We start from the raw sequence: 22850 nt of genomic DNA, 5'->3' as shown, positions 1-22850 counted from the left end.
CTGCCCTAGGTGCCTTCTGATTGGTATAATAAAGAGCTAAATGGCCGATAGCAAGACTGGGGAGACTAGGTGGGACTTCAGGAAGAGAGAGGACTCTGGGAAGAAGAGAGGCAGAAACAACAGGGAAACTTGGACCGAGTTGGACATACAGAATAGTGGAGAGGAAAAAAGCCACATGGCAGAATGAAGATTAATAAAAACTGGTTAATTTAAGTTGTAAGAGCTAGCTGGGGACAGACAAGTCTAAGCTAAAGGTCAAGTTTTCATAATTAATATGAAGTCTCTGTGTTGTTATTTGGGGACTGGAGGTCCCCCAAAGGAAAGTCCAACTACATTCACTAACATACTTTGAGTGGATTAAAGACTCCAAGATCTATTTGCAGGCAAGTTCTAGAAAGCAGGGTAGGGGCAAGGGCAGATTTCAAGGGCAAATCAAAAAAATAACAACAAAAATAGATCACCACAAAGTGCTCCTGGGGCTAGGGATGTGGCCCAGCTGGGAGAGAGCCTGACCAGCATGATGGAGATCTGGGTTCAATTTTCGGCACTCAGGATTGCTTAAGAGTGCTGCAGCTAGGAATGCTGGTTCGGGCCTGCAATCTACACACCTGGATGTAGGGGCAGGTGGATTAGGAGCTCCGGTACTGCAGCCAGGAATGCTGGTACGGGCCTGCAATCTACACACCTGGATGTAGGGGCAGGTGGATCAGGAGCTCCAGGCTGCCTTTGCTACATGAGACCCTGTATGGCATGGTTTCTACTCACTGTCCTTGTGTTCATTATTCCTATTTATTCAAGGCTAGGTTAGCTTTCATGGCATTTATTTATTTATTTATTCATTTATTTAAAAATTGTCCCCATTTTGGGTGAACATTAAAAGTCTACCAGGACTAGACTTCATCTTTGAAAACATGAAGTTTAGTTCAGGTATGTGGGATCCAGACACTGAAGAAGGGGACAGGGTAAAGGATTAGGTCAAGAACAGAGCAACTGTCCTTGCAAAAACTGGCTTCTGGAAAACCCATTGTAGGGGCAAAGGAACAGGAGATTGTAATGATCTGTCCTGTCCCTTTAAAAGATAAGCCCCGCCCACTCCCCCAGCCCCCATCTGCCAACCATTTCCTGCCTGAGACCCTGAGACCTTCTTCCTTTTCTATCTCTCTCCCAAAGTTTCTGCTTTTCTCCGTTTTCCTGACTCTCCTCCCTTCTCCCCCACCTTCTTCTCTTTACCTTTCCCCTCCATAACTCACTAAATAAGCACCCACTTTCTCTGCATAGCGTGCCTAATAGATCTCTGCCTCTCACCTGCTGCCTTTGTGGCCCACCGTGGTCTTGTGACCTAACACTACACCACTCAGGGAACCGCAGCATTTTATCTAAACCATAACATCTGGTGCTGTATCAGTCTCTGTCTCACCTGCCATGGGGCTCCCTGCCTGGGATCTCGGGCCACGGGGGGAACCTCAGCATTTTATTTTTAGCACGATGGAGATAAAGCCCCATGTTGCCAATGAAGACTGAGAACTGGAAGTCTACACAACAAGGTCGTTTGGCTGTGCCACAGTTTTAACAAGGCAGAGCTTGCTGGACCATGGGTAGGAGAGAACCCCTAAGGTAGGGCCATAAAGGGACAGGGGCGAGCTATAGGCACTTCCTTCCTACTTATCTCCCATCATTCTTGAGTGTGCAGAAGGGATGGGGAGGAATTATGAGCTCACACAAATGAAAACCACCTCGGACCGTCCCTGCAAGAGTCAGGGTAATAGGCACTGATGGATGGGCAGTTTTCAAACTACCGCTTTGAATCTCTCCTCTGCATCCTCTCTGAGCCATGATCAAAGGACCAAGATTTCAAATTGTGAAGCAATTTCTTCCCAATGGCAGCATCTGGCTGCCTGGCAGGCGGCACTGGGAGCTGGGCCCTGTCTGCTGCAGGCGGCCATCCAGGCCTGCCACATGGTGAGGCAGGGCCAGGCAGTGCACGCCTTGCGGGCTTCCCAGCTGCTCCCACAGGCGCCAAAGGACAATTGCTCTGTACAAGGCAAAGGGGCCCTAAGAGACTGAGCCTATCTGGGGGGTGAAAAGGTGGGTCTAGAGAAAACTGGTAGCCCAGAGTCCTCCCAGCCTGCTTCATTTGCATGCGAAGCCATCGGGGTCTGGGCAGGAGAGGCTGGAGCGAAGCTGAACACCTCTCCAGTTAGACAGGCTGCCTCTGGGGACAAGGAAGGAGCTGCCTGCAGGGAAGTGGGTCCCTGAGTGCTTCCATTCACTGGAGCCATTGTGCCCCTGCCCAGTGCAACTGAAACAGAGGCAGCTCTCTGGCCACAGCTGTTTTAAATAAGAATAACAGGAATAAACTGGGCCGGCCCAGCCCTTCAAGTTACTTTCCACTAATTATGCCATATATTTACATCCACAAAATAGGCGATTTTTAAAAACACCACCAGGGCTCCTTTATTGTGCAGATTACACACCCCTATTTGAATTTCATAAACATTTAGTACTTCAAAGACTCTTAAAAGCTTGCTCTAATTACAATATGCCTGGTTTGAAAAGGCTGTGTGTTTGCATTGCAAATTTCCCACCAATACCAGCATTCATTTACAAAAATGCAATTAATATCACCCACACACCAGGTAAAAACCACGGTAGACTACAGACTGGGACTGTGTTAGACTCAGGGTCTCAGGCTAGTGCCTTCTAACAGAGTCAGGCAATGAGTCTGGGCGCCTGGCGGAGCCTGACCCTGTTCATCAGGTGTGTGAAGGCTGCTGCTTTCCCAGGAAATGGGACTGTTTTCTGGATTGGAGTTTCCATATATGAAATGTCTTTTTAAAATAAACAACAACCACCAGGCAACCAATCACACACAGTGAAATAACAATTATATGTAAAGAAGCTACGAGCCACTCAGTAATATCTGCATGGCAAATAAACATCACCCGGTACTTTGGTCCGCGAATGTCCCAACGATCTCAGACACTTGCACTAAAATTTAATGGTTAAAATTTGTAACAGGTTAGTTACAAATCCAGTAATTCTACTAATGCTAACCAGTCATCTTTACTAAAAAGAACAAAAAATAAGGCTTATCCTCAAATTCTGACTTACGTAAGGAAACCTTCTAAACCTCTGGGGTGGGGTGGGGCCAGGGGTGGAGCTGTGGGGTGAGGATACCTGTTGAGTAGAAACACTGTAGCCATGCTCAATGCTCACAGACTTGGCTGACAGGTAACTGGGCCAAGGCTCCCTCATATTTTAAACTGTATTCTGCTTGGACCACTTGTAACTAACTTGCATTACTTTCAAAAGATTTTAATTTGTATTCTTTTTTTCAATTATGTATTTGTGTGCCTGTGTGTCCTGGGGGAGCCAGGGGTGTTTGAACCACAGGAGCTGGAGCTACAGGTGGGTGAGGAAAAGCAGTGTATGCTTTTAACTCCCAAGCCCTGTCTACAGCCTACTTTGAAATGTGAAGGGGGCAGAGTTGACACTGGATTTATGTCAACACACAACCAATCAGAGGGTTCCTCTATGGCTAAGGGTCTAAGCTCAGTTTTAAGCAGCTAGTGCCTGGGGCTGGAGTGCAGGCAGCTCAGTAGTACAGTCTGCTTAGTTAACAGGATGCCCTGCAACTACAAACAACTTCAAAAATCAAAACAAGTGTGAGAAGGGCGGTGCTACTTCCCACCCCCAGCTCTCCTCAGACAGCAACAATGTTTAAATAGCCACACGAGGCTGTACCCTGTCCCCCGTTTTGCTAACAACAGTAAGTCCAAAGACCCAGGAGAGAAAGCTGTTGAGGACTGGCCAGCCAACTGGCAGCGGGATTCTCCCAATGTGGTCAAGGCAACTCCAAAATGAGGAGATTCTGGGTGGATTCTAGAGGGTGCCCCCATGCGAGATAACTTGCTCACCTTTTCCCTGGTTCATAAAATTCTCTCACATCTGTATGGCTAGTAAATTAACCTTGTTACTTTTTTTTTTAAGATTATCTATCTATCTAATACAGTGTTCTGCCTGCATGTATCCTTGCCCACCAGAAGAAGACTCCTGATCTTATAGATGGTTGTGAGCCACCATGTGGTTGCTGGGAATTAAACTTAGGACTTCTGGAAGAGCAGCAAGTGCTGTTAACCTCTGAGCCACCTCTCCAATGTCTAACCTTGCTTCTTAATTCCTTAAAAAAGTGATTATTCAGGCATGGTGGTGCACACCTTTAATCCCAACACTTGGAAGACAGAAGAAGGTAGGTAGATCGTTATGAGTTTAAGGCCAACCTGATCTACATAGTGAGTTCTAGGGCAGCTAAGGCTACAAGGCAAGAGTCTGTCTCAAAAGTCGAAGCTCAAAAAAGGTAAACATGTAAATTAAATGAGCACAAACACACGTTACTCATAGTGCATGTAATTCCAAGAACATTACAGAGAAAAGTATTATTTAGAATACAGGTAATATATATATATATACACACACACACATATATATACTAATATATGTATATATATAATATATACATATATTAGCTCCTAGAATATAACCATTTAAAATGATTTGGAAAGAACAAAATATTAAATGTACATTGAAAATTTTTATTCTTGGCAATAAGATACATATCTGTACAAATACAAATTTTTAAAAGATTTGTTGTATTTTGAGTTGACCTTTAGTCCCAGCAATTGGGAGGCAGGTCAGGGGGATTTCTGTGAGTTCAGGGGCAGCCTGGTCTATATAATGAATTCCAGGCCAGCTAGCCAGGTAAGGTCTCCTTCTCAAAAATATAAAAAGATTTTATTCATATGTGTATATGCACATGTATGCAGATTTATTTTGGGTGTACATAATGTGCCCAGGCGCCCTCACAGCCTAGAAGGGGGTGTCAGATCCCTGGAGCTGGAGTTACAGATGGTTGTGAGCCACCTGCTGGGGGGCTGTGGTCTGAACCCTGGTTCTCTGTACCAGTAGCAGGCTCCCTAAGAAGAGTCATCTCTCCAGCCCCCAGCCACAATGTTATATTATTTAATTAATTAAGTTTAAGAATAAGGCTTCATTAAACGCTATTCTGGACAGTCTGGGGTTGTAAGGTGAAAATGCAGCTTCTTTCCATGAGTATCTGACACGAGAATTCTTGATACTCGCGCACTATTAGGACTGAAAGTGGAAAGCTGAGACTCCCCTCAAAGATACCAGCTCCATCTGCATTCCTTATTTGGTTAAACCCTTAAATTAATTTCCTCCATAAAGACCTGGCTTAAGTCTGCCCAGCCCAGTTCACTTGGGCAATGTGAGCTTAAGCTTCCATCGCCTGCAGTGTCCATACTGGAGTCTGGGTTCTGTCGTTTGCTTTGGTTGTCGGTCTGTGAAATGGCAGCACAGATATTTTTTTCCATAGGAAACACCTCAGGTTGTCTTGCTTACTGAACCCAGGTCAGACATTCTGAAAATGGAATTTCAACAGCAATCAAATGAGCAAATTAAGAGCCTTCCTGGTTTGCGAAAAAGGCAAAAGGAAGCACGGCTGGGCACGGGGGTCTCTGTTGTAATTTACCGAATTCACACTAAGAGGAGAATCCGCTAAATGAATTGCTAATATAAAAGCTGTTTCAAAGGGAGTGTTAAACCTTCTGAAGCATCGTCGATGGCACGCACCTGCTGATATTCAAGGATGGAGATGCTAAGAGCGCAACCCATCCTCACCAAATCATTACAGAAGCCAGTGAGACTCCAAACTGCTGCCTGATTGAAACTGCAGTCTCTCCTCTGTTCTAACAGTTCCCTGTGAATTTCCTCGGAAAGGTTAAGGGCTCCCAACAGTGGTGCTGAATGAGTCACGTTTCCTATCACATTCATGGGAGTGCTCAATTTTAATCCTATAAATCTGAGTAGAACAGATACGTATCTGGGCTCCAAGAGCACCAGTCTAAGTCTGCACAACGCCAGCCACACATCTGCAGGCAAGGCCTCCTTATCAGGAGACACTACCAGGAGAGGCATAACCCCAGGGAAGGCAGAACCCTCAGGGAAGGCAGCTCATCCACCAGGTAAAAGAAGCAATGTTGGAAGCAAATTCAAAAAACAAAACACGCACCTTCCATGTAAATTTACACTCAAACAAAATGTTAATTATGAGAAATCTTATCATCACTAAAACCCACTGCTTCCTCGTTTGTATAGTGGTGAGTATCCCCGCCTGTCACGCGGGAGACCGGGGTTCGATTCCCCGACGGGGAACCAAAAAAAGAAAAAAAAAAAACCACTGCTGCTGTTTAATTTGAAAGTAGTAAAAGTGGTTTCTTCTAATCATCTTATACTTCCTTATTAACGTGGATAAACAACCCATTTCCGACCTTTGACAACAGGTCTGTCAAACTTGACTCGAGGACCATTCTCAGGCTTACAACACAGCTTTTCTTTCATAGTTTGCTATCTATTTTCTGTACTATAGACAGTCCTTATCTTACCTTATGGTAACCTCACAAAATATTTATGCTAATACACACCTTTTAAACTTTAAACATGCATGCAGATCATTTGTGGGGCGGGGGTGTGATTTTTTGTTTGCTTTTCTTTTTTTTCTTTTTTTTTTTTTTTTGGTTTTTTTTTGGTTTTTTGAGACAGGGTTTCTCTGTGGCTTTGGAGCCTGTCCTGGAACTAGCTCTGCAGACCAGGCTGGTCTCGAACTCACAGAGATCCGCCTGCCTCTGCCTCCCGAGTGCTGGGATTAAAGGCGTGCGCCACCATCGCCCGGCTTTTGTTTGCTTTTCAAACCACGTTTTTTTCTGAGAAACCCTGGCTGACATGTATCTATCTCTCTGGAGACAAGACTAGTCTCAAGTTCAGAGATCCACTAGCCTCTGCCTCACCACCAGGCCTGGCTAAGCACGCCTATACTTTTTATAGTAGTGAGATGGGGCCCTCAGGGTGCTGGTGCACATCTTTAAGCTGTGCACTTTGGGGCACACACAGTTTGATCTCTTTGAGGCCAGCCTGGGTTACAAACTGAGGTTCTGCCTCCCCCCGAAAAGGGTGGGACATTTGTAATATTCAGGTGATTACACTGATTTTTCTTGAACAAGAAATCAAAATTAAGCTGGGCAGTGGCGGCACGCAGGTCTCTATGACCAGCTGCAAAAGCGGCCTGGGCAGCGTTCTCAGGCTGCTCTGAATGTTAACGCTGGCCGCATCCATCCAGGTTTGAATGCTGACGGCATAATCAGTATAACCTAGTCACCAAGGAAGGATGGAAAAGCTGAATAAATAAAATATGCAAATTCCCCCAAGGAATTTAAAACATACATTTTTCTCTGACCCACCTATTTGTTTCTACATTGGGTAGGCTGTCCTCCCTAGGACATATGCTTGGTGTCGTAAATATGGGGAGTCTTAGGATGACAAACTCTGTGGCCCGCGGGTTAAGCTGCCTGGGCACGGGGAGGTGTATTGAAATTGACAGCTCTGATTTTAAGTACCAGGTCCCCAGCCTGAAGCGGTTTGTCCTTTGTCATCCCCAGGCTTGCCTTCTTAGCTGGATATGAGACGAATTCCACTTACAGCATGAAATCCATGTAAAGCACTTAGCCCACTCCTAGCACACAGCAGGCACTCAATAAATGGAAGGCACTCTGTGAATGCAGTCCCCTGGGGGCAGCCGGAGTCCAGAGGGGAGCTGAATACATGGCCCAATAATTATGACCCAGCATGGGAACTGATTAACCACAAAATGAAACAGGAGTCAGGGGGGGCGGGAATCAACGCTCTGCTTCAGTGCTGAGAGGAAGTTGCTGACTTGGGGGCAGAAGAGGAAAGACAATGGTTTCTAGAAGAGCGTGGGGGGGGGTGTGGGTACACAAGTCCAAGGGACCTACAAAAGCCAGGAGGAAAGTCCTTCGGAAACTGGTCATTGAAGGCCTAGAAGGACATTGAAGGACACAAACACTTGAAGCTTCTTCTTTATAGACTGGGAACTAACCAACTCTCATTGCTACTGGCTTGTCTCCTGTGCTCCCCACTCAGCCCCTAGAGCTCTATCAGCAGGCCGCTGGCGCACACTTGGCCACTGGGGGAAGGGACACAGAGTATCTTTCAGAGGTGAAGGCCCATCATAAGACCAAGCACCAAGGGCAATTCGAGTGGCTATGTCCTGTGAAAGTAAGAAAGAAATGCTTGCTTGCTTTTTTTTTTGGTGTATACAGACCAAAGGTCCCTCAGGAGCCAAAGACAAACAAAGTCTTTGGCTGGCCCAAGCTCACTAGGCAGGCTACTCTGGCTGGCCAGTGAAGTCTGGTGACTCTCCCATCTCTGCCTCCTCAGCACTGGGATGACAGGCGCATGCTACCACAGCAGGATCTTAGCCGCGGGTGTGGGAGATCACACGCAGATCCTCACTCTTTATTGACTGAGCCATCGTCCTAGCCCAGGAATGAAGCAGATACTGTGTATCTTCTCTGACACTTAGAACATCTTGAGGCACACAACTCTACCCTCATCCTGACTCCAGGTTCAATGCTCCAGTCAAAGTCAAGGGTCACTAGGCTTAATGGAGTAAAGTGCAGCAGAAAGGGAGCGGTGTCTCAAGTTTTGCACTGTGACTCCAGCCACCTCTGAGCCACCCCATGAATAAGCCACCTACCCAGTCAGTGTGGAACCACAGCTGGCTGTACTGCACCTCGCTCGCTCGCTCGCTCACAGGAACCAGTAAAATCACTTTGTCTACTCACCCAGAATTTTACGAGGAAGAAGGCATTCTGAGGGCCTTTTCCAAACAGTTCCTTCAGGCCACCTTTCTTTTCAGGAAACTTGTCGTATATCTGACGAATGTCCACAGATTCAAGCAATGGGTCACTGTAAGAATGGTTGGCATGCCCGATGTGCACGAAGAGGTGTTTGTTGTACTGCAAGAAACCAACGGTGACATTCCCATTACAAATGCTTTCAGAGGATAGGACTCACCTGCGTGAACTGGAGAATGGGTGGGAATCTTGAAATGTTACTTCTGGAAAGATACTTTAGAGCTCAGAGGAAAACAACCACTGTCACTACCGGGCGAGGCTGCGTAGCTTCCGAAAGGCCTCAGGAGGGCTTCCCGGGTACACTAAGACACCACAGCAACATCAACCACCAAACCAAGTTTCACCTGGCTCGCCTGACAGTGACATCACACCTGCTGCAGCTCCTTACCCGCGGCACAAACCTTAGATGATTACAGCTGCTATCAGGACCACCCACAATGGACTTTCAGTCCCAGCTTTCCAAAGAGGCACTCCCTTCCTTCTGGCAGAAACAAGAGTGCTGAGCCTCTGGGTCACTAGCCACCATTGGAAGCCACATAAAACTTCCGCCTGGAGGGCAGGTCAACACAGCTGAGGGAGAAGTGAGGGCCACGAGGAAAGACTCTCCAAGGCCAAACAGGGACAGTAAGAAAAAAGCATAGGTCAACTGGGAACAAAGAAACGAAAAGTTTGGATTCGATTCAGTCATTTATTGTCAAAGGGTATTCTTTCTTCCCTTGCTTTGTTATAAGACCTTATTTGGTTTGTTGTTTTGGAGATAGGGTCTCGTGCAGATCAGGCTGAACACACATAGATCCACCTGCCTCTGCCTCCTAAGGACTGGGATAAAATGTACTGTCACCATACCTGGCTTAAGACTTTGTACATGGAACACAAAGGTGTGTGTCCTGACCCCCAACAATTATTAAAACATCACTAATGCCTGTTCCCCACTCTTACTAAATTGGAACCTCTGAAAATTGAGGCCAGGCATGGGTCACTTTTAAAGTTCCTCGATGAGGTTCAATATGTAGCTGAGTGTGACGTTACTATCTAGATCTGCATTTCCCATTAAGTCACAGGGCCGAGGAAGGTCCAGAAGAGCAGGGGCTCTAGGAAAACTCAAGGAATTAAAGGGACACTACATCTCCAGTTCTTTGCATAACGGACCACCCCCCACAAAAAGGTTTAAATCAATAACTCACTAACCTATTACCCTGAGTTAGACTGTTATACTTAATATTCAAATTGTTGAAGGCTTGGCAAACACTCTTACAGTTTTGCCCACTGATAAAAAATGTGGAGTCCAGATTCAGCTAGTTCAAGGACAAAGCCCTAGTCAGTGTATGCTATCTCTGAAAATGACTCTGCCTCCTTAATGTCCAGAGTGGCAACAATGATGGAGTGAATCTCACAGGGTTGTCAGGTTTAAATGACACCATACTTCGAAGTTTGTCATAGATCCTAGAGCCAATGAAAAGCAAGCACTCAAAAGCTAGCTGCTGCCATTTTACATGACACTCCTGATGTGCACAGTATACCTGCATATTAAAAGTACTACCAGAAGGCAGTGGTTTGGGGTCATGGATAATTCAGTTTCATCAACTGGGCTGACTGGCTATAAACTCTAGAAGATATATCCCAAAGAAGTGCTGGCTGCTGTCCTGATTGCTATCCAACTGAAGAACTCTGGCCATGACACTGAGAAGCACATGGATGGATGTCTCATCTGGTGCCAGTATCCCATGCATGCAGAATATGACTGGGTAGATATCTTCTTCAGGATGGCTAAACCCTCACTTAGGCAACTTCTGGGTGCTAACTTTACCAAGGCTTCCAAGACTAGTGGATTCCAGGTGAGATGAAAACAGGACCCTACAAAACTTTTCCATACCAGATGCTTGTCAGCTTCGAGCCCAAACTGAAAGCCTGCAGGTCTCTGTGGAAGAAGAGAATGAGCCTATGCCCCAAGGCCTGTAAAAAGACCAAGGCAAAGCCACTGTGTTGTGGCTTGGGGAGGGGACATCTGTGCAAAGGCTGTCGCACTATCTTCTCATTTTAATCTTTATATGTATGGACGTGTCTTTGAGTGTATGTATATACGCCGCATATGTGCCTGATGTCCACAAAGGCCCATGGAGCTGACGCTGCTACAGATAGCTGTAAGCTACCATGTGCATGCTGGGAACCAAACTCATCCTCTGCACAAGTAGCAGGGGCTCTTGCCCACTGAGCCATCTCTCCAGTCCCAAGGCCATCTTCTCAAAAACAAGACAATAAAAGCCACAGAAAGATGTAAGGTACAGTGAAGGTTAAGGAACTATGAATCTCTAGCCTGAGGTCTGAGAGGCCCCACTTCTGCCGGCTCTGCTGCCTCCTGTAGGCAGTGAGTCATGGGAAAGAATGCTGCACAGCAGGGCCCTGGGGACACAGTGCATGGAATGCAGGTGTCCTGCCTGAGCTCCCAGCTCTTTCACCCCACTGGTAGACCACAGGCTAGGGCAGAGTGGCAACAAAGCTAACAGGCTCTGAAGCTTGAAGTTTGCTTGCTCTTGACATTGAAAGGTCAGCATACGAGTGTTGGGAGTTCAGACCACTCCTTGTCAAGAAGTCAGGAACAGAGGGGCGAACTCGATCATACTCACAGGGGCCAAGAAGGAACGGCCACACTGTGGAACCCTATACTTTGAGCCCCAGAGGCCATCTCCATCTCCGTGAGGGCAGCTGTGACTGCCCCTGGACACCTTCAAGAGCCAGCTTGCTGTGGTTTCCTCATGGGAGAAGGGAGTGGGGAAGGCCATCAGATCCTCACTAGAGATCTCGTTCAGACTCTTTCCCAGCTCTCCATAGTAACTTTGCCTTGGCTGTGCATTGCCTTGGGGAGATAGGACCCCCATGAGTAGTAGACAGAATGTGGACAGTTAAATGCAAGGGAACCTCACTTATGCAGCCCGGGGCAGTTGCCATTGATACTGAGGTAAGTTTTTTTTTAATGGTGTTGCTCTTTTTTAGGAGGGGATCAACCAAATCACTGTACACAAGCCCCCCACTCATGACCATAAGGGAACCCAGTGAATTCACTGGTTCCCAAGGGTGACTTGAATGGAATCCTTACTTTGAATTATCATTGATGCTTAATCTGGGGTCAGGAGACATTTGTTTTCATCTCCCCAAGACAGGGTCATACAAGTTGAAAACCATGTAGCGACTGAGCACAAAGAAGGAACCTGCTGAGCCTCCGATGCACACTGGCAGTGCAAGGCTGGGCAACAGAAGAGTCCCAGAGGTAACTATTATAGGCAGAAGGTGCTCGGCATAAAGACTGCCAGACACAGAGCAGTCAATACACTAGACCACTAATGGTCTGGGTTATGGATAATCACTCCATCCTGGGTGGGAAAAAATATCCATCACTCAGGAGCTAGGAGCAAGCAGAAGAGGGTGCGTGGCAGGTTTAATGGTCCTCAGAGCCTGCTGCTCAGGGAACTGAACTGAACCTCCGGCCTGTGTGGAAGGGAAGACCCGGTCTGGTGTCCCCAGGCTGTCGTGAGTCATGCTTTTCATAAGGATAACTCAGGTCATCCCTGCTGTAGTGGACTCTTCTCTGTACAGAGGAGGAACCAGGAGCTCAGAGTTACACATTGTTGTCTGAAGTTACACATTCGGGAATAGGCCTGGAGTCAAGAATAAAGCTTGGCCATGTGAGAGCCAGGCTTTGGGTGGCACAGAGATCAGCACTATGTTCCTGAAGAACCACCTATGCCCTCCCAAATGTGCACTCAACTGTTCCTGAAAGCTGAGAAGAAAAGCTGAACAGCAGTCCCCAAATCTGTGAAATTAAATTAGACCAAGCCACAAGCGCAGTAGACCGAGTCTACAAAGGTTTCTATTTTGAGGATATGACCTCTGTGCCTGAAGGGCTGAAAGGACAGAGAAGCTGGCACTGTCTCTCCAAGGCCAGGGATGTGGAACCAAAGCCTGGCCAGTGGTGTCTGTGGGCTCCAGTGCCGCCAAGGAGTGACTCTGCTTCTAAGAATACAAAGGCTGGGGAAGGTGTCCTGGAGACCACAGCAGGAAACAAATAGACCTCACTTTCCCTGCAACTCAGCCTGGACAGTTCAGGAGCCCTGGCTGCAAACCCAAAGGGCAAAAGGAACAAAGCAACCTGATGTATAAACAAAATCGAAACTCTGAAGACCACTGGGTTGAGGCTGTAACTCCTCCCTAAGGGAATGGATGGACACACGTACAAACCAGCGTAGGAAAACACTTTCAAAAGGAAGTAGCTGTCAAGAAACGACCTGTGACAAAGGCCAGGACCATAATTCTTCAAAACCCAACCTGTTGAAAATAATAATTTGTAAACAACAAAAACCAGGTCCAGGGAGATGGCTCTGTGGGTGAAGGCACTCGTGGTTAAACCACTGGAAAGAGAGGAGGAGGAAGGTGGAAAATGTGAAGGATAAGGAGAGGACTCCACAAAGCTGTCCTCTGACCACTAAATGCATGCTATGGCACATGCCACACAAAAACCATAAACATAAAAAATTAAAGCAAACAAACATTTTAAGAAACAAAGCTTCCTAGGTACTTAATAGCTATAAACAGTCACGCGTATACCAAGGGCAACAACAGACACGGTACCCAGTGGACACGCCCACTGCCTACCGCTGTCTACCAGACACTGAGCAAGGAACAATAAACTCATAAGCAAACACTACAAGCTGTTTTTCTTCAAAGACTGTGCAGACTGGGGAGGCAGCTTATGAGATTCTGGTTCTGTGCCCAGAATCATGTTACCCCCCTAGCAAGCACCCTTGCACACACTGATAATCATGAGGACATGGAAGACAATCATCTCCGCCTCTCCTGCACATCACACTTAAACTGTGCTTTTCATACAGTGACTATGGGGACTGAAGAGATGGCTCAGCATTTGTTCTTGGAAGGTTCAGTTCCCAGCACCTACATGGCCTTCATCCATAACTCCAGTTCCTGGGATCTGGCCTCTGAGGGCTCTTCTGACTTCCACATTTACCATGCCCACATGCAAAAACACTTAAAACACATAAAATAAAAATAAACACACCAGTTACCCGTTTATGAGAGTAGAGTTCATTTTCAGACACAGGAGGCTTCAGAACACTGACCTATCCTGACGTTTTTTTAGTAACTACAGGATACATTTCTCAGAATAAATGAGCAAGGGTCCTTCTCAGAGGAACCCGGTCAGTAACTGGGTCAAGCAGGACATGGGCTTTGGGCTCCTGGAGGGGTGGTAGCAAGGAAAATGGGCCTGAGAGATTTCTCTATCAGAACATCTAGAGAAAGTTCTAGAATTATACTAGAAATGGGGTACCTGTGTGCATGTGGAACCCCCAGAAGAGATGTGTCTGTGTTGATATAGAAAAATTGGATAGATGACAAACAGAGGCAATCACACACTCTTGGGACACATCTCTAAGAAAGGCAATAGAGCTAACAGGTCACATTGCTGTATAAAAAATAAAACTGATTTGTTATGTAAGTAAAATGAGAATTAAACCAGAAATTCTGGTAAAGTACACTTGAGGGGTTAAAAGCAGAAGAGAAGCAGGTATTTTATATTTAACATATGCTAATAGAGAGAGCTAAATCCTGCTCTCCCATAGTAAGAAGTCAGTAGGTATTTTCCAAAAATTATGAACGAGGGCCCCTCAAAAGTGGGAAGAGCTGAGTTCCATCAGCAGTGGAAGAAGAGAACCGACTCCCAAGTTGCATGCCATGGCATGTACATTCACGTGTGTACACACATGCGCGTGCACACACACGTAAAGAACCAAAGAAGAGGTTACAAGGGCTATGCAGCGCTATCGCTAATAAGAGGACCAGGAGGGGAGGAGGCACAGGTGGCATATGGCTGTTTTCCGTATGGACCATGTGGTTCAATTTGCCTTAGCTTAAATAAACAGCCCAAGAATGACTACCATGGAACAGTGGGGGGGGGGGGGGGACAAGAGGAAGAAAAAAACCATAAAAGGAAACAAGAAGTATGGCTTTTCAGGATGTTTATCTGATATTGACTACAAGCTCCCTGGGCCTCAAAGAAGCTTGGGTCAGACTGTAAAGTTCCTCTGTGGCTCAAAACAGTTGTACAGAAATCAGGGTGATGGTGTGCATGTGGGACCCCAGGGAAGGCAAATCCACTTGAGACTTGAGGAATCTCTCAGTCTTTCTACTGCTGTGGTCTTAGTCTGCCCTTCACCACAGTCACTAAGAACCTGAAAGGGTGAATAACAATCCTTGGGATTCACAGAACATGGGGTGGGGGAGGGCTAACGAGGGGCCTTCCTCCTGTAGCAAGGTTCTGCCTTCTGGGTCCCTAGCTCCTTTTGTCCTTTGCTGCTAATGGAAACCACAGAGGAGTGAGGAGACCTGGGTCTGATTCCACCCACTTCCTGGAACCTTCTGGGCTGTGGCCTTCAGCCCCTCTATCCCAGGTGCCTCCATTCTGCACACATGAGTGCAGGAGGATTAAGGAGAGAATTATGAAAACTACAGTATCAAGTGAGCACAGAGAAACTGTCACAAATACCGCTCACTCTGTAACTGTGACATTTCTCTGCATGGGCTGGGATAATCTGAAGTAGTGCGATCCCTCAGACAGCAACAACATGGAAAGACTGATTTAAAACAGAAATGGATGGTGGGAGGGACGGAAGTTCCAGGCTCATCAGGGTGAGTCCCACTATCCCAAAGTTACCATCACTACTGGAGTGAGAAGAGGTTTGCAACCTAGTCTCTGAATTTCCCTCATGCTAGCAGATGCCAGAACCAGAGGCTCCCTTTGAGGAAGCACAAAAGGTCTGTCCTCTAAAATGGCAATGAGATAGCTGGGGATGTACCCGATCCATGACAACGAGGAACAGAAACTCTCCCAATGGCTACTGGGGTATCACTGTTTTCTTTCCTTCCCACTCCAACCTCTTTCCTTTCCCCAGTAGGACTGATATTCTACCTCACTTAGAGATTTCTGATGTAGCTGTTTCCGTTTTGAAAAGGCAGTGAAGGAAGAAGGGAGGAAAAGAGGGAAAGAGGGAGAAGAAAAGAAAATCTGTACCCTAAAATAGGCCTGAAAGTTGCACTGCGCCATGCAACCTGAAGATGGCGATCTTCTCCTAAACTTCTCCCAAAAATTCCAAGTATTTGAAGAACTTAGTAAAACCTTGAAAAATGACTGCTGTCAAATAATATACCAAGAGAAAAATTATAATCCACTTAGGAATCTAAAGAAATCGAGACAAATCACTCATGTCGAAGGACACTGGTGTCCAAGCTGAATTCGAATGAGGACAAATCACCTGCATTTGCTTCTTGACACACTCTAGCTTGGACTGTCTGTCCGGAACCCTCGCATGACCTGGGCAGCCTTTAATGGCAGGCACAGGGGATGGGTGTGGAGTCAGGTCAAGAAAGTGACTTGCAGATTCAGCCAGGAGAGGCTGGGGGGTTGCACGGGCCTCTGCAACTGCCAGGGAGAAGGTCACCCTGAACCAGGAGTCCTCCTGAGCTTAAGCAAGCAGGGTGCTATATCCCTTTACTTCCTACCAGGATGCCTCCTTCCCCTTCCTAATTCCACCCAGTGCAGCAGAAAGGACACAATGGCTGAGCGCAATGCGGCCACTGGGAAGGCAAGCGGGAGGTACGCTGAGCCGCCAAGGAAAGCAGACGGAGACTGGCTGAGCCTCTGTGAAATGTCTATAAAACCTGCATTTCCAGATGCTTTCAATTGCCTCTTCCCCAAAGGCTAATGAAGAAAGAGGGTGAGTTCCCAGACCAGCTCAGAGAATATAAACCACCCAGCAGACGGGCTGCAGCCTTGAGCTGGGTGTGGGGCAACTTAGCACCACTCAGAGAAAGCTGAGGGACTGCAACATGCAGAGCCTTGGATACCATCTCACCTTAGGTCCTCCTGGGACCACAGAGGAAAACCTAGGAGCCGCCCACGTGAGTCCAGCCAACCATCGAAACAAGGTACAGCACCCCTCTGAGCCCTGGAAGGTCAAATGTACTTTGAGACCATGTAGTCTAAGGATGTTAAGGATGCAGAGATAGGAATCTGCCTTTGGAGAGCTGTGTGACCTGAGGCACCTGAGCTGTGTGACTTAATTAGCCTTTCTGGGCTTTGTCATCTGAACACGAGGATACAGCAGGCTGGGTCATTTCCGGGGTGAATGTGAAGGTCAAGTGAAAGAGAGCTGCTGTACAGTCTGCCTGGTCAGCCACAACACGGACACAGGACTGGCTTAGCAGCCCCTACCCAACCCGGAGGCTTCACAGTTGACACACTACCCTGCTGCAGCCACCCAGGACAGAGGCGAAGGCAGCTTAGAACCGACTCTCAACACCACTCATTTCCAGCCCAAGCCCACATCTCTCACACACGCTAGTTTCTTCTGACTTGTTCTGATGACATTTCCCTGAACCCACTAGCGTCAAAACTGTGGTCTGACAAAGGAATTTTACTGGATCTGGGCATTTAAGTCTTTGCAAGAAGCTATAAAGATAAGAAAATTAAATCATCTTCAGGCCTAGGTTGGCCCAACCACTTTACTGGAAGGAATCAGGTTATCTGAGGGGACATCAGTGGGACATCAATGAGAGCTGGAGCAGAGAACTTGGGTTCCCTCAGGCAAGGAGGCTGTTGACTCATACCACAGGCCAGGGTCCCACGGTCCAGATGCTTCCAGCCACTGAGAGATAAGGAGCAGAAAGAAGTCAGGCACTGTCCATCCCTGGCCTAGGCCACCTTCAGCAATTTCCATCTAGCAGAACACAATTGTCTGGACTTTGCTCTCATCCTCCATACTGAGCTATAAACTAACTAACTGTCCATCCTGATCCTCTCTCTCCCCCGCTGTGAGGTTAACGTCATTCTCTCTCTGAAAGTCAGTGTGGGGGGCAGGGCACTTGTTCAGCCAGCACTACATATTAGTGATTTATTGCTTGGAATTTCCCTAAAATGCCTCAAGCCACTGGCTTTTGATTCAAAGTTCAAATAGCCAAGCCTTCCATCTATCTGTGAACTGCTTCCAATGCTACATAAACTCTGGATCCCAGCACCAATGTCAAGGCCTTGTTTAGCTTAAGGATGGCAAGAGCTTCCTGTAAGAGCTTCCTCCCTGGCCCCGTGGCTCTTCTACATACCATCAGCGTGCTCGGCCCTCCCGGGTACCCTCTGCCTCTTGTGGCTGCTACTCACCAAGGCTCTGCTCTCACCACCCACCATCTGGCCCTACTTCTCATTATAGTACTTCAAGACCGGATCAAAAGTCACTTTGGCAATGTCAGATTTGCCTAAATACAGCATCAAAATGCAAGTAACAGAGTCAGCTACTCAGAGACCTTACTAGGCTCACAACAAAACCTGGAAACAGAGGGTCACACACCAAGAAGCCAAGGAATCTTATAGAGATAAGATTCCTTGTATGAGTTACAGGTGTCATGAAAGTGAGGCAGAAGAGACCAGGTGAGGACGTTCTTTACTTCGCTGTCATCACAGACGGCTGAGCTGGAAAAGAAGACCCCAGGAAGGCTATCCAGTTCCACACTAGCCTTGTCCCCAGAGCTCACACTTTGGAGGCGCACAGAAAGGCAAGCTTAGGGGGGTCTTGCCGGTCAGGCATGCTCCGGTGCCGGAGCTGGACCATGTGTCATCTACTCTCCCAGCATCCCCTTCTCTAAGCAACCCTGTACACTCTATTCTGCGCCCAGCTCCTGCTCACGCTGGCAATCAGACCACAGTGGTCATGAAGCATGAACCTGGCACCTGGGAAGAGTGGCAAGGAGGGCTGTGCTGTAGGCGAGTAGAGGGGCAGGGCAAGGCACCACTGAAGGAAGCTTCCTGGTTCCAGGAGTGGGTTGGGGGTGGGGAACCATCCAGGCTTTCTCAGACACACACATTTCCTACTAGAAGCTTTTGTGTATACAAGGAAGCAGCTGCCTGCATTCCCCTCTGCACACTGGGCCCCGATTCCAGGACTAGCCCTAGATGGCCCCCATCCACGGAGGAACTTGTGCTTCACACTCGATGCCCAACACTGAAACCACGTAGGAAGCACACTTTTCAAGCACTCCCAACCACTTCTGAAACAGTCTTTGTTATTTAGGTTCTTCCTCCTCTCCTTCACCCTCTGCTGTTTTTCTCTTCGCTTCTAGCGGAGCCAAAGGTAACAGAGGGACTGCCTTGCTGGTTTCCTACCAACATAAACAACCAACTTGGGGAAGTGCTGCCATCTGCTGCACACAGGACATGGGGCCAGCAGGGGGCGTGAGGCCATCTATTATCCTTCCATTAGTTCCTCACAGCTTAGGCCATGAACACAAGCTATTACTCAGACATAAATGCACCAGACAGCCTTTTGGTCACAATCTCAGGGCTCGGAGTCAGCTGACCTGGATAAGAATCCCATCTTGAGTATCAGTTGGCAGTCAAACATTAGGCACACTATTTCATAAGGATTAAATAAGCTAACATATAGTGTGGGTACATGGGAAAGGTTTAAGAGGTACTGGCCATAACTGCTGCTGGAATTAACACTGTCCACATGGCAGTCGCAAAGCTGAGAAGTCCTTAGTGATGACAACAGCGTCGTGTGGCGAGCCAGTGGGGTTTCAAGAAAGGCAGCCCCGCACCAGGGAGACAGGCTAAGAACTCAAGACACAGAAGACCAGGGTTCAGAGCGGCCTAGGAGGTAACGATCCCCTTCAGCCTCTTCCTCAGGAAGACGTAGAGGGACTTTAGCTCCGAGCTTCAGAGTAAGCGAACTCCCCAGCACCGTGTCTGGCTCTTTTTTCGCTCTCACTCCCTCTCCTCTACTAAGACTATTCTCTAAGATTTACTTCATTTCAATTACACGTATGCATGTGTGTCTGTGTGTAGGGACGTACGCATGCACGCAGGTGCCTGAAGACCCTGGTGAGCCGCTTGATGTGGATGCTGTGAACTGAACTCGTCTTCTGCAAGAGCAGAAAGTGGTCTTCAGCTCTGAGCCATCTCCCCAGCCCCTCCTTGGGATATTTCACCACCTCACGATTTGAATGAACCTACATTGCTGCAAAGATACAGAAGAAATACAGGGCAAGCAGAGACGGGGCAAAGAGCTAGACACTCCAACTGCAACATTTAATTTGGTTAAGGTCTTAGAGTTATTGGCCACTTTGCTAATTTCCTTATCAAATTAAAGTGACTAATGTTTTCGTGTTAAATTTTAAGTATTTCCAAATGTCTTTAAACATACCAGCTGAGTATTTTAAATGACCATAACTTCTCTATCACAGAAAAAAAATACAATGTAATTAATGTCTCAGAAGTCACAGAGAGTCTCAAGAGCCAAAGAAATCATGCACATGTTTTGAATTTTTCAGCCTAATCTTGATTTTGAAGCAGCACTCAGGCCTGTCAGGGAACACATGGGGCGTTTGCCTAGTGTATGGTAGGTGAGGTCACTGCAAAGCTGGTGCTTCAGACTCTGTTAGATGCTTTAAATAACTTGGTTAATTCCCTTTCACTTCAAGGACCCAATTACCACTTTTCTCTGCCAGCACAGAGACTACACTTGGCCCTCATGTTTCCACTAAAAGAGAAGATGTACAGTATCAGCCTGCTACACATGTAGCCCAGGCTGGCCTGTAACTGATTATCAATTCAAGCATGAGTGTAAACCCTGATCCTTCTGTGTCTACCTCCCAAATGCTGGGATTATAGGCATGGGCCACCATGTTCAAGTTATGTGGTGCTGGCAATAACCCAGGCTCCATGCACGCTAGGCAAGCACTCTACCAACTGAGCCGGCCCCCATACACTCATCTGTGTACATTTAACTGCAGAATGAGTGTTCTAAAAAATAATGTGAGGCACACTAGATAACAACATTATTATATAATAGCGTTAAGATTTTATTTGGCGAATCTGATATAAATGTCAAACCCCAAGTCAGAAACATCAACATCAAGATACATTAGAAAGTATTTTCATTGCCTAAAACTATTAACGCTCTTACTGTTGAGATGCTATTGGGCAGAACCCAGGGTCTAGAACATTCATACTAAACAACCCTCACCCACTGAGCTACATATCTAACCTTGAAACTACACAACCTTTTTTTTGTTTTGTTTTGTTTTGTCTTTGTTTTGGTTTTTTGAGACACGGTTTCTCTATGTAACAGTCCTGGCTGTACTGGAACTCACTCTGTAGACCAGGCTGGACTCAAACTCACTGAGATCCACCTGGCTCTGCCTCCCGAGTGCTGGGATTAAAGGCGTGCACCATCACCGCCCAGCTGAAACTAGACGTTTTTAAACTACAGATCAAGTAACCTTACTTTTTAAAAAGATTTTAGTTTTCATTATGTTTCTGTATGCATGTGCCTTTGAATGCGCATGCGAGGCCTTGGAGGCCAGGAAGGGCATCGGATCTCTGGAAGCTGGAGTTGAAGGAGGGTGGGTTCTCTGCAGGAGCAGTGCATGAAGATCAAGCAGCTTTCACCTGTGAGGAAAGACTCTATACTGGTGCTCAGAAGCCTCTGACATACTCTATTTAATTGGCCCTTAGAGTACTTATTTTTTATTTAGTTTGGGACCTCAGTCTATGGGATGGTGTCATCTACATTCCCCGAACAGTGCAGTATGAAACTATTTAAAACAAGAAACGCATGACACAAAGAAACCTTGTCTCAAAATACGACCCCTCCCCCTCAAACAAATCCATGATTTAAAGTACAGAGGAGGGTGTGTGTAGGCTATAAGGGATTGGGCATCTGCAGCTTTGGGGATGTTCCACCCACACTGAGGGACCACGATCAAGAAATCTGATGTGTTTTTGATTAGGCAATTTCAAACACGAGCGATAGGATACAGAGGGAGAGACCTAGTCAGGACCGTACAGGCAGTGGGGGGCCGTCGTTAATGGAGCGATTTACAGCAGTGAGAACACCTCAGGAGAGGATGCAGACTGGTCCTCCTGCTTGCTAACTATATAACTTAAGTCACCTGGCCTCAGTTTCCTCCTCTGCAAAGCGAGGAAAACAGAACCTGTCTACAGGGGCGCTATGGGGATAGAATCAATGGCAAAGTCCTCAGGAACTAACACAAGATGCGGAAGGGAGATGGTCAGGCCGGCCTCCAATCTGCTGTCATCACAATGCCCCCACCTGTGTGGACGAGTCCAGACAGCCTCCAGCCACCAGAGCAGAGCAGACCGTGCAGCTGCAGCCTTGCTCTAGCCAAGTGCTTCTTCAGTTTCTGCTACCCACTTTACTTCACTGTCTCCTAACTGCAGCAGCCCTATTCCCTGTCAGTCCTCAGGGGGGCAGGTATGTCAGAGGGTCCCACGTGAACTCTTGGAACTTTGATAACATCTGGTGTACTACCTCCTCCTTGGGCACCTCCACCCCAGCCAAGCAGAAGCTCAGAGGGTCACCTCTGATGCTGCTCAGCATAGTATTCATGTAGGACAAACTGTGTGCTCGCCTGTCTGTCTGCCTATCATCTATCTGCCTGCCTGCTTCCCTCCCTCCCTCTGTGTCTCAGACACGGTCTTACGATAAAGCCCTGTCAGTGCTAGAACTTACTATGTAGACCAGGCTGATCTCAAACTCACTGAGATCTGTCTGCCACCATGCCCGGCTTATGACTTTTTCTATTGATATCGGATAATAGCAAGACCCACAGTGAACCCAGGAACTGCATTTTCAGCATGGTCCCCAAAGAGGTCACTGTCGGGAGATAGAGCATGGAAAGGAGTTGGTGAGGATCCCAAACACTAACTCATGATTGCTGCCTGGGGCTCACCCACACACAGATGCAACCCTCACACTCTCAGCCAAGGAGTGGGCGTGAACAAAGGGTACAGGCTTATGGGGTTGGGGAAGAAGGGAGGCGCGCATATGCACGGGATGATGCCTACAAGATGGAGTGGGTGGGGAAGGAAAAGAAGCAAATGACAAACAGACTCCAGATGCTTGTGTTTCTGGTATTTACAACACGGTAAGACACTGCAGTCCACAGTAGCTATCAGAGCACCAACATTACTTCTGGAGATAA

The 22850-nt window shown here is 47.2% G+C and overlaps 1 protein-coding gene and 1 non-coding gene across 7 annotated transcripts in view; one reads left to right on the top strand and one right to left on the bottom strand.

Annotated features, from left to right (window-relative positions):
* The window catches only part of Tead1 (TEA domain transcription factor 1), a 233224-nt gene that overhangs the window by 21607 nt on the left and 188767 nt on the right, over nucleotides 1-22850 (bottom strand). For all 6 annotated transcript variants that reach the window (XM_075971923.1, XM_075971922.1, XM_075971917.1 and 3 more), the window contains one exon: nucleotides 8718-8891. In XM_075971923.1, the coding sequence (XP_075828038.1) occupies nucleotides 8718-8891 (174 nt within the window). The remainder of the gene's footprint in view (nucleotides 1-8717; nucleotides 8892-22850) is intronic.
* On the top strand, nucleotides 6160-6231 carry Trnad-guc (transfer RNA aspartic acid (anticodon GUC)). The gene has a single exon. It is a non-coding gene; the product is annotated as a tRNA-Asp (tRNA).

The sequence above is a fragment of the Microtus pennsylvanicus genome, chromosome 5 (genome assembly GCF_037038515.1).
Source record: "Microtus pennsylvanicus isolate mMicPen1 chromosome 5, mMicPen1.hap1, whole genome shotgun sequence".
Classification (NCBI taxonomy): Eukaryota; Metazoa; Chordata; class Mammalia; order Rodentia; family Cricetidae; genus Microtus; species Microtus pennsylvanicus.
This window is presented reverse-complemented; position numbering and strand designations above follow the sequence as displayed.